This window comes from Nestor notabilis, unplaced genomic scaffold (assembly GCF_000696875.1).
Source record: "Nestor notabilis isolate BGI_N333 unplaced genomic scaffold, ASM69687v1 scaffold1903, whole genome shotgun sequence".
Lineage (NCBI taxonomy): Eukaryota > Metazoa > Chordata > Aves > Psittaciformes > Psittacidae > Nestor > Nestor notabilis.
This window is the reverse complement of record NW_009921309.1, coordinates 27,815-40,648: the sequence shown is the minus strand read 5'-3', so window position 1 is coordinate 40,648 and position 12,834 is coordinate 27,815. Positions and strand designations below refer to the sequence as shown.

General features: G+C 36.3%; 1 protein-coding gene across 1 annotated transcript in view; it reads right to left on the bottom strand.

Annotated features, from left to right (window-relative positions):
- Positions 1-433: 433 nt before the first annotated feature.
- TTC8 (tetratricopeptide repeat domain 8) overlaps positions 434-12,834 on the bottom strand; it is a 40,101-nt gene continuing 27,700 nt past the window's right edge. The window contains exons 10-16 of the mRNA XM_010011083.1: positions 12,250-12,337; positions 9,223-9,333; positions 7,076-7,215; positions 5,650-5,824; positions 4,197-4,319; positions 2,301-2,384; positions 434-608 (exon numbers count right to left, since the gene is read on the bottom strand). Of these exons, the coding sequence (XP_010009385.1) occupies positions 492-608; positions 2,301-2,384; positions 4,197-4,319; positions 5,650-5,824; positions 7,076-7,215; positions 9,223-9,333; positions 12,250-12,337 (838 nt within the window). The 3' untranslated portion in view covers positions 434-491. The remainder of the gene's footprint in view (positions 609-2,300; positions 2,385-4,196; positions 4,320-5,649; positions 5,825-7,075; positions 7,216-9,222; positions 9,334-12,249; positions 12,338-12,834) is intronic.

Sequence of the window (12,834 nt, the reverse complement as noted above, 5' to 3'; positions counted from 1 at the left end):
GTTAAATTGGTTTTAGGCATTTTAGTTTTAAAACTTAAGATTCAGTAAGAATGTATATTATCAAAAACAAAGTTTGAAGACCAGTTAGGAAGTACTTCATGTCACTTGACAGATTGTCACACAGGAATACTTAAAAACATTTTCTACAGGAAAGTCAGAAAAAAATCCTTTAAAATGTTCATTAATATTAAATGGAGATTTACTCATATACCAGACAACTATTTCAAATTTGTCATACTGGCAGCATCCCGAAAATCCTGTAATCTCTTGTGTATGTAGTTGCAACGTAACGTTCTAGCTGCATTTTCATAAGTGTTATGTTTTAAGATGACAGAAACTAATTAGGACTCTTAAACCTTTCCTGCTACTCAAACTAACACGGGCTTTGCCACAGGAATGCATTAAGTATAGCTTATCTATTTGGGCTATCAATTTCAAAATATGTATGGGACATTCCATCTGATGTTTTTCCATAAGGAAAAATGTGCTCATCAGAGCATAGCAAAGTGCTGTTTTAACTGTTTGATGAGCTGTTGTGTATCAACATGGCCTGGAAATGCTTCTTCTGACTTCTGAGCAGCTGTGTAACTCCTCTGCAGATCTCCAACCTGGAAGAAACACACAAACTAATTTTGTAAATCCAAGCACTGCAGTGTTTGCATCATGATTTTGTGCAGTACATTTCAGAGGCTCACAAATGTTTAAACACAGCTGGTCCTGAGAGTGAACAAATAAAACAGAATCAGCACTGATGCTTTTGAACTCAGGGTTATATCCCCTTTACGTCATGGGATGAGAAGCAAAAGACAGAAGTGTGATTTTAATGGGAGGGATGCTTCAAGACGGTAACTTTACGTCCCATTCCACCTGACTTCTGGGAGAATGGACAAGGTACACCATGCCCAGTGCTTGAAGTGAGGAGGAATAAAAATTGAAAATCTGTTTTTAAACTCCACAGAAATGCTGTTGCATATACAAGCAAAACACAACCAGTCAGGTCTCTGTAAAAGCTGCAACTCCATGTGATTTTCTGCTTCCTCACAGAGAGGCACAGCAGTGCTGAAGAGCTGACGTTGCTCCTCTGCTACTTTTAGAAGTATGTTTCCACATTGTCCCCTATTCAGGAACTTTATTTTTTCCTAACTAGCCTAAATTCCTAAATTATGTTTTTGGAAGGAGAAACTGTACATAAGGAGAGCATCTCAGAAAGTGCATTCAGCAAAAAAGAACCCAAATGTTCAGGAACATATCTAGTAAAAGTCACAGCTCATGGGTGGAAGGGAAGAAGCTATGGAAAGTGTCAGTAGAAGGCCTATGCTGCCTGTGCATCAGCCAACACGGAGCTTCAGTACAGCAAGAATTCCCTGAAGGGGAAGAAACCAGGGTCCTGGACAGAAAAAGTTGTATTTTGTAAACCATGGCCTTACACCGAATCTACTGATTGCATTACCACACTTCATCAACAACTAGCTGATCTGGCCATCTGCCTTCTCCCACAACCTATGCAGGTTCTTTGTGTAAAAGCTACATAACAAGACGTTTGCAGACTAAGATTTACTCCTTCATCAGTAAGTACAGAACACAAGTATTCAAAACCATCTTGTGTTTCACAATGGAGAGGATACGCTTACAAATTAATGGGTTCTTCTCTCCTTGACACATGTACTTTAGTATCTGTAGGAGTTGAGCTGCCCACACAACTCAGACTCATAACAGAATCTTGAAGGTGTAGGCACAAGCAAAGGAGCAATTTTTTCTTGTAAAATATCTAAGGATTTGCACACGTATCTCCTTATTAACAGGAATGTTGGACACACTGTTAATTCAGTGTCTGAGACACCCTGTATGACATAAATTATTAACATACAAAATACAAACGTTGTAAAGCTGAAGAACAGACTTTTCTTTTGAGATGGGCAAGATCATGAGATGAATAAATTATATGCTTTCTATAATTACTGATAAATCATACACTATTTCACTTGACATTCTGAAAAAGCCAATGACTGTAAACACTGCAGACGGAATTGTTAACCGATTGCTTATCTTCTGGGCATTTGGAAAACTACAAAGTTACTTTATAGCTAGTTGGCCTCATTTATTCTTGAAAGCAAACATTTCAATGACTGCTTTTACACACAAAGCTTCTGGGTATTAAAATGAAAATGTAACTTAGTTTTCCATGAGTTTATGCACTCTTCTGTTGTCTTACTATTTGGAATTCTCAGTAATAACAATCAAAAACCAACTGCCTCACCAAGGCTCAATTTTTAGATTGCAAGAATAGCATAGTGCGTTACCTTCTCTGAGAGTATTGCAAAATTGAAATGGGGCTCATACATATGAGGTGCTAAAGATGAAGCAGTCTGCAGCAAAGCTCTTGCCTATGTAGAGAAAAAAAAAATACAGTGAAATCTGTGATGCAGGGAAAATAACAAGAATCTAATGCAATTTTCGTAATTCTTAAAAGAAATCATCCTGTTTTCTTTACTAGGCCTTTGCTAAGAAAGTCATCTTCAACTATCAGTTACCCTAATACTACATTTAGGCACAATACAGTTTAATAGCAGTGAAATGAATATGACTCTTGGCCAAGTCAGAAAAAACATGTTGCGACTTTCTCAATTAAGCAATTCAGTTCTAAACACTGAGCAGAATACATAAATTAAAAGGAAAGCATTTAAAGTCCCACACCACTTTATTTATCTTTGTCTCTGACAGTACTGACTTAAGCATCCACAAAAACCTAAATAAAACTACAGTTTTCACACTCAAGAATATTAACAAAACTAATTCTTTCTCTGACTAGCAAAACAGTAATGTTAAAAATTAATGAAAAAATAATGAAAAATTAAGTATCAAAGTGTGACTTTTCATGTTGTAACTTTAATACAAAATTAAGGTCAATTTGTGAATGGTTTTACTAAAAAAAAATAAAAAAATTGAGAACTTCAAGGGAAAAATATGATCTTTGAAAAACAAAAGTATCTGTAAACTGTTTGGAAAGGCAGAGCAAAGAACTTACTAAAACTCCCTAAATCTGACAACTCTGAGTACATGCAACAATACATATGCAAAACATTGTGAAAGAAAATAAAATCCCATATAAGCTAAATATATTCACATTTTTATTCTTCTGTGCATAATGTTATTGCCATGATAATCCTGATTTTTAATTATACTTGTAATTAAGGAAAAAAATAGAAAATTTTAAGCTAAAACCTAAAAATGACAGGAGACGATTATAATGGAAAGGCTCTGCAGAGCTAATTATTAGCAATCACAGTCTCCACAATCGGAGGCAAGTTGCACCTGGGAATTAAATGTCTGTAAATTCACTGATTATGAAACTAAACCCAGTGTTGATTTGTCACTGCAAACATCCAGTGCTGGATTCATATCAGTGTTTCCATGGTAATTGCTAAGTTATCTGAATAAAGTTAACTTTAAGAATTTGCTCATTAGAAAGATGTTTGCAAGTCTTTATATTGTACTGTAGCTCTCTGAAGTATATATGGATCCATTAAAGCACACTTCCTCCCGTAAGGATTAAAACAAGCCCACAGTAGTTCAAACTGTCCCACAAATGCATATTTATTTTCCCTACTTGTGGATAAAAATGAATGCATTAATCCACTTAGATGGCAAATATACATCTAAGTACAATACAACTTAGTGTACTCACATTACTCAAGATGAGCCCCAAGCTTACTTATGCAGAAGTATTTATCAAGAACCTGCTACTTTGGCACAAATCTCTAAAGCAATCTCCTTGTTGAAAAAAAATCTTTTAAGAGCTGATCTGATTGATCTCTTCCGCCACCCAACAGAAGTATATTGTATACATTTATAAAATCAATGTATGAAGTTGTAATTTAAGTGATGACTATAGAGTGATTGGTTCTGTTTTAAGTATCAATTTAGGAAACAAAAATCTCAACAACTGCAAAGCCACTGTAAACCTTGTTTGTCTTTCATGAACCATATGGACATGCCCAAGAACAAGCAGTTTAATGGAAGATGGCATGACAAAGTGGAGGTTACACTGAAATATGCATAAAAATTATCCCTGGTTTCTCCCTGCAGTGGTAAGCTAAACATTCATATGCTGCCTCCACCTCAGCGAAATGATATGTTTCTTAAGTACAAAAGGGCCAAAGGAAGCATGCTGCTTAAGGCTGAGATTAAACACCAACCTGTTCAATGTGACCTTTTCGCATTTCCAGCACGGCCAAGTTGTTGTAAGCTTCTGCGTAGTCGTTACTGTTGACTAATGTTAGCTTGAAACACTGGTAAGCCAGATTCAGGTCTCCTATCCCCTAAAAGTAAGATTGTATTCTAATTTATGACAAGACTGGAAACAACAAGCATCTGTTTTGTTGTCTGGAGTATCTTTTCACCCATACATACTACCATGGAATACAAATTACAATAAAAACACGCTGATCAGAACCATATGTGCTTTCTTCCCAGACCCTCTCATTTTCTTCTAATTCGTCCTCCAGACAGAATCATTTCTCTCCAGCACAAACTTCCATGCTCCAAGTGATATTCATTTCATCTAATTTAACTTTTAGATGACTAACGTGTCATCTAAATGTTACGCTGTCTGCTACTGTCTATAGTAGGGCAAGAAAAACATATGTCTCCAGAGGGGAAGTCATCTTGCCTCTCTGTCTCTGCATAAATTAAAAAAAAATCACACATAAGCCTAGTTTTTAGAAGGCAAAATTAAAGGAGATTAATTTCTTAGTATGGAACAGCTCACTCCTCTTCCACATTCTAGTGCTATGGCCAACACTGATACAGCACCAGTTTAAACATTAAAAGTAACAAGTGCTGAAAAATATAGGCACATCAGTTCAAATTCAAATGGTTTAGGCAGTATAAATTAATGTGTTTATCCTAGTTGCAGTACCACCAAATAAACAGTTGAGTTTCTCTCTGACTTCAGTTAAATTGTAATCAGCATTTGACAACAACTTGTATTAGAAAGCTGTCAACACTTTTATTCAATAACCTTATTCTGGGCACACAGCTAAACAGAAATCTGACACAACTTCTGGAAGAACATCTGGAAAAATGTGCAAGGAATGCAAATTAGCATAGAAATTTAACAAACTATGACACAATTAGACAATATTTCTGCTGCTGCCTATATGATGGAGGAATGTGCCTTCTCAACTATGACATTCATGGTGCTTTAGTGTCTGCTACATGTTGCTGAATACATATTTTTATGGACACAGAATTGGTCTAATGTTCCATGTAACTCAAATAACAGCTCAGAGAACTGAAAAAATCTTTTTTTTTTTTTTTTTTATCAGATTAGCTTGTGTTGCAGCAAAGGCTTTCAAGGGCTGGTACATGATGCAATTTTCTTAGAAAAGGAAGGCTAAAGATGGTGAGGAGGGAGCATTTTTCAGCAGGAGTAAGCCACATTTTGTGAAGATATACAGAACTTTTTTTCTTTTGCCTCTTCCTCTGTAGTGAAGTGCAAATAAATCTTTAATGTGCACTGCAATCTACCCTGTATACTATCGGGTTATTATATATTTCAAAGTAGGGCAATGACTCCCTCCTAGTTACTCTTTTTCCAGTTTTTGTAAAATGGTATTTATTCAGAAAGGTTGTTAATATTTTTCATACCACAGCCACATGTCCCAAGTTGTACCACACATCTGCTGCCTCCTCTTCATTTTCAGCCAAAAATAGGGCACGTTCAAATGAAGATAGTGTCATATCATATTGCTGGGCATAGAAGCAACAGAGTCCCAGATTGTTAAAAAGTTGGCAGTTATAAACACCCATCTGCAGGAGCCGTCTAGATTGAAAGAAAGAATTTAATTTATTAGCTTAATTTCAAATAAGAATTCTGTTCTAAATGACAAAATTCGCTCCTCCTTTCTCCCTGTACTGAGAGCACATAACGATCAAGTGTTATAGTCTGACACTTGGCAAAGGTTTCGTGAAGGGCAATGAAGGACATTTTTGATTAACAGAATCAAAGTTGTGCAAAACAGTCTTCGTGTAAATTAGATGACTTCTGCCTTCTTGACTGTGTCACATGATCTGACTTTACTGTAAGACATAGCTTTAAGCAGACTTTCTCCATTTCCTCTTTCCAATCCCTCAATGTCAATCAAGATGTAATTTGTTGCAGTTACTTTTTATAACTCTCAGACTTCAACTTTTTTGTTTGATTCCTGTCTTTCAGCACTGCTCTAATCAGTACATCTAGAATGTGAATCTACATGAATGTTACATTTGAAACATAATTTAGATTTTGATTCAAACTGATGTTTTTAATGTGCCTTTTAGAATAGAGATGCTTTATAAAAATTCTGTTTATTAGTATTTATAGGAAAAACAGATATGCTAAGAGGGTCAGAGGAAAAGAGGGCTACTGTCTCCAGCATGACTGAGTTTCTGAACCTAAATTATAAAAGAGCTCAGGTCCAACAGAAATGAGATGGTAGTGTTTATATTGACTTAATCTGCTCTTAGGCTTAAGAACATGAGTCATGCTCGTTTGCACTCCGACTGTACTGAAACTAAAAGCAACCAGCATCATTTAACACCATCTTTTTATTGCTTTCACTAAAACAGGGGGGAACCCCAGCACACATTCAAGTAAGAGATTTTCTGGTCACAACTGCTTGTGACTTCTTGTGGAATTTTTCAAAGACTACTCTTTTTGAAAGGGCTAAATAGGAAGTCCTTGAACCTTCTGAATGCAACTGAAGTTGAGAGTAAGGCAAGGGTTCTCAAACTGCCTCATTTCTTTTTATTCATGTAATAATAACTGTTTTGATAATATTTGTTGATATTTCTACATACTCTGCATGTAATGATGACAGTTTTTAAGACAAGAGATATAATCATCACTGGCCAAGAAGATAACATAAGTTGGTATGCTGATTTTATGGTGATATTTGTCTAAATGCTCGATCATCCTCCCATGCCAATCTCCTAATATTCTTTTTTTTTTTGCTATCAACATTACAAAAATCAACCCTTTATAATACCTTCCCACACATTCAGTTCCCCCTCCCTCCCTACAAGTAGTAGATACCTATAAAACCGCAGTGCTATCTCAGGTTGGTCTGAATAGAAGTAGTTACTGCCAATGCATGCAATGGCTTCCACGTGAGTATTATCTTGTTTTAAGACATCTTTATAGTATTCTGCAGCTGCGGAGATATTGTTCATTTCCTATACAATTGGAAAAAAATCAGATTAATTCTACTTTTTATTACCAATTTTCATTATAAATATTATTAAACTGTAATTTTACCAAGTGCTTTACCTGTGCCCTGTACTGTACTTAACTGAGATTAATTATGTATGCTCTTACAGTCCTCCAATCATACAGTGCAACACCACTGATTGGCATCTTCACAAACGACATACAGACAATGACAAGAATGCATAATAATTTACTGGTGCTAGCTTTACCTGTCATTAACTCTACACCATAGCTACAAGAAGAGTTTTACTTGGTTTTTATTTTTTAGATTGGTCAGAAGCTTAGCACATGCAATAAACATTTGTTACTTTTTGCATAATACGTTGTGATACACAGTACTGTGCAGTCACTTTCCCAGTATGGTAACATACAGCAGACTTCTTTCTGCAGTCACTGTCTCAATTATTTTCAATGCTTTGTTAGTCAACTTATGAATTGCTTTGAACACAAATGAGAATTGCATATGAAGAATTATTACATTCCTTTGAAACAGGAATCATGGATTTAAAACCAAAACTTGTACTAGCTAGGATACATCAGTTAGAGAACTATACTGTATAAAAGCATATGCTTGGATGTATGCTTCTTGGAAGACGAATTAGGGTGAACTCATTACTGTAACCAGCATCACACTGCTTCTGAGGAGTGCAAGTCACCAGGGGACTCTATCCCCATATCAGAAAAAATAAATTAAAAGATCAAAACACACTTCTGTGTTTAGAGAGGAGTAATTTTTACCTACGTGCTGTAGATACTGTACTCTCAACATGACTAAAGAATAAGCTTTTTCTGAATCTCAGCAGCACATTTAGCTATGAAGAAGTATTTCTTGTGACTAAAGGAAACAGTACTAAAGCAGCCCTCCCCCCCTTTTTTTAACCAATAAAGGTCTACAACTCCTACTGTCAAAAGGTAGTGAGAGAGAAGAAAAGCTCTGATTAAGATGCCTGATGCATATACTCCACTGTGAGTCTATGTAATGGGAAAAGCTCTGCGCTGCAGTACAAATCTTTGCTAATGAAGCTATAATCCTACACTCAGGTGTCAGTGCAAAGCTAGATCCTGTCAACTATACACTGCTCTTTAGTAATTCCTTAAAGGGTTATGCAATGTTATGTATGGTTCTGTAAAATCATATCCATATTAAAAACTGTTTAACAATTCAGAAAGAAAAGCCTCCAAAAAATATGCAGCTGTTTTCCTCCTTGCTGAAGGACAAAAAGGATTTAATATGAAAATGGATTAATGCTTGGGGGTTAGATGAAAATGATGAGAACAGGAAAGAATGCCAAGTATGAATATAGACAAAAAAAAAGAAAATCATGACTTTGTTTAAAACATTTGTTCTAGAACAGCATCAGTACCAACTTCTAGTGAAAAAAAAACAATATTAAGTCCACTGTTTGACATGAAAATACACAGTTGTAAAATACAAAACATATAGTTACCAAGCTAAAATGAAAATACTTTAAAACTAATCCTACTTAAAATAACATCTACTTCCTAAACTAAGAAACACTCGCATTCCAACTGTTCTCACTGGCTTTAGAAACTAACAGTGAAACATAGTGCTAATAAAGGCAATGCTGGTAAGTAGACTATTTTGCTGTTCAATCCTGCTAGCACTGGCTGTTGATGACTTAAGCAGTTTTAGTACAATGAAATATACATAAACTAGACCTAGCTACATGGGCAACATCTGGACCGCTTGACTTAACATGGACTTGCTTCCATGCGTCAAGGGTAAGTAGGATTTCACTAGTGTGATTAACCATTTAAACAAACAAGCCTGCAATGCTCCCTTGATGTTACTTTGGTATCTTTGTGTAATGCTACCTGTTTTGCATCACTGATGCTGAAAATCAGCACAGTTAATTTTTTATGACCTTACAGTTATATTCAACTCTAGGCTCTTTTTTCTTGCTCAGGTAGCTAACCCTGGCCACAATAAGGAGTGCATAGTGGGTGCATACCTCGTGGATTCTGGCAATTCCACAAATAAGAGTCACTTCTCCAGGAAATCGATCTAACCCTTGCTTGAAAAGGTTCAAAGCTGTTACAGGCTGATCCAAGCGCAAATACACCTAAGCAAATAAGAAGCGCATACAAATGTCAAAAGTCTGACTTTTATAATTCTACTGCTGTTTAACAAGGGGGATAAATAAAAGGGATGACACCTCCCTTTATGCAGTAAACCATTATCTGAGATGGTGAATAATACTGGGAAAATAATGAATACTGAATATATCTCTGTAATGAAGATAAAATAGGCTAATTAGGATAATTACATTTGCAAGCCTATCACCTAGACATTATTAATTCATCTGAACATTACTAATAAACCAAAAAAGTATCTTGTTATTTATTATCATACCAAAATAATATACTTCCAACACTGCGGTGAAGGTATCACCTTGAGTATTTTCCTGTTTAATATACATTTTAAGACTTGTGTTTAGGCTTGTAAGAACTGGATCTTCAGGTTGATAGTGCTGGAATACTGAAATATTTTACCTAGTCAAATAAAACTGCACTGAGCAGTGACACTTTCAAATCTCCCTACTGCTCTGCCCACCTCCCCTGTCACAAACAATAAAGTCCTGCAACAGGAAGAGGGCAGTTTTTTGCCTCTGTGATTTTGGCTTCTGTGTTGACTATGACGTGTGATGTGGGTAACATTGTGTGAGAACTGGATAGAGGACATCAATGTGTTGATAAAGACCAACTCTGTAGCTGTCTGAGAGTACAACTGTAAAGCCCTCCCATTGTGGGGCATGGTAAATATAGCTACAGTAAAGGAAAAAACCCTGCACTCCTACTCTGGGACACTAGATGGCTAATGCGACCAATCTGTCTCCTACTGAGTGGAAAAGTGTTTTGAGTGCTCCTGTTGGAGAAATATTACATTAAATACTGATAATACTTGACATGATTAAAAAAGGGAAAGAACCTGTGACTAGTATCCTGCCACAAACACTCTGTGATGCAATGCAAGAAAAATATCAATGTTAACTGAACACCTGAGAAACCTCCAAACGACTTTTCTGCTTCTGGCCTTGAGCTTCGTGGACTTTTGAGTGCCAATAATCAAAACTGAAAGTCCTTTTATTTGCATCTTTATAGATATGCACTGCTGTCGACATTTGCAAAGAATTCTTTCCTATGATCACTCCAGTGACATTCTTAATTGTCAAAGAGCTGTCAACTCTGAGTGCCTTCCTAGTAAAGGGACTGTCATTTCAAGTTGATCATTGGTAAAAAGAAAAAAAAAAACAACCAGGCATTTTTTAGAGTAATTTTGCTAACATCACTTGCATTTCCTATTTTAAGCTAAAAAGGTAATTCCTTCCTGTGAAGAGCAACAAAAAAAGTGAAGGTTTGGGGGTTTTAGGGGCATGGTATTTGGTAGACTAGGACTGCGGAGCTGCTGTCCAGATGAGTGGTAGAAGAAATTCAGAGATAGGTGGGACAACTTCCACCTATTCACAGTTGCTGTGGGGAGACCTGCTTAATAAGAGAGGTCTTATTAAAGAGCTGTAGTCATTAAGCTTTAAAGGCTAAATGCAGAATGGCTCAGTTTTCTTTTTGGTATCTCATTTCTAGTAAAAATACCTATTTCCAGCTCTTTTGGGTCATGAAATACTTTGTAACTTTCCAGCAGCCCTGATTTCTTTAAAGACTCCTTATTTTTTAAGTTGTCTTTTGGTCTTTTATCTTTTCATAAATTACATTTCAAGGGAGAGTTAGCTTTCAGGAAAGTATTAGAAAAAACCCAGATAGCTGTTGTAGTAATTAATACAAACTGAAAACTAATTGGTTCTGTAGTACTGGACTGTTTCCACAGAACTTGATGCAATCCTATAGTTTTTTCAATGGCTGCTTAACTGAAGTCTGATCTTTTCAGCACTGTCAGACTGCCCTACTCTATTGCCTGTCCAACTACAGCCACTAAATCATGTTGTACAATGCTTTATACTGGAGCGAGCTGGTCTATGGAGTGAGAGGTGGAAGTTCAAATGCAGCTCTTTACTTGAGCTAATAATGATGTGGGGGAATGCATGTCTCCCATAACGAATTACTGTTTGTTAATCAAATTACTCTGCCAATTTAATCACTTTGTGTAGCTTATGTTTTGCAGAATGACTCCTGGTAGCAACAGAAATCTAAAATTGCTAAGCTCAACTGAGTAAACTAACTCCGACTGCTGTACTGAAGACATGTCCCCAGGTAGCAATGATGATCATTTAAATACAAGACAGAAATTGCACAAGAAATGTAAAGGTAAAGCAAGTATCATAATATGAGTATCTGAATTATTCACCAGCAGAGATGACACTTGGATAGGTCTGTGACAGCTGGCTTAAAGGGAGCTGATAAAGAGCAACTGATTTAATCTCTTTCTAGAACAAAAGAAAGAAAAATGCAGTTTCAGTTTCTCACAGGCTACCTTTTTTTAAAAAAAATGTTTAGAATCTGATGTGTACCCTGGTAAGCACGTAATTCCGAGGCTTAGCTGTGCCACCTGCTCTTCTAAAGCTTTTAATGCCTTTGACAATATTTTCTGTTTCAAGATATTTGATTGCCGCCTTTAAGCTCACATTGTTTTGATTTTGATCGTGAAACTACGATTTTGAGCTTCATTCTTACTGATTTATTGCATTAGTTTCCTAGGAGACTATATATAACTACATTGTTCTTCATACTGGAACTACAATAATTCTTTAGCTACATAATCCTCATTGGAGTTTAGAGCAAACAATACAGTAACATAGGAGATTTTTTTTTCTTATAGTGAAATCTGAAAGCTCCAAAATCTTTTTGCAAACTACAGACTTCCATTTCAACTGTTAGCACATACTGCCCCAGATCTATATGGAGATCACACACTATTAAACTTGATGGTGTACCAAGCTCAATACTCGGTTATTCTAGTGATTTGTCTTCTCAGGAATGGTCTGGAATTTCACTTCATTTTTAAAAGAATCAAATCTATGACTTACTTTTGCTAAATACAAGACTGTATCAACCATGTCCTGTTGCTTGAGAGCTGACTTAAATTGTTTCTCGGCTTCACGATATAATCCTAACCTAAAGAGACAACAGATAGATATAGAAGGCATTTGTTTGTTCATTCTTCAAAAAACCTCATTAAATAATGAAGCAGTGCACACTAAGCTAAACATGAACTGCTCAAAATCATAATCTGAAGTCATGTATTTGCCTGCGTGTTAACAAAAAACATGCTGTTAAATATAATAAGGTTACAAAGACAACAAAGCAAAACTATGAAGAAGGCAAATGCATGAAATTTCACTCCCTTTCGTACATGCAGCCTTGTGGTGCTAATTGAATAATGATGTACTTGTTTTCACAGGACTCCTTCCTGATCTTCGTATGACATGGACAGAGAAAGGAGCAATTAGAAAAGTTGAGGATCAAAACCTCTTCCCACATAGTTTTGGAGCAGAACTTCCTCACTCTGGAACCCCGTGGGAAGCCTGCACTGGAGCAGGTTTGCTTACAGGACTTGTGACCCTGTGGGGGACCCACGCTGCAGCAGTCTGTGCCTGAAGGACTGCACCCCA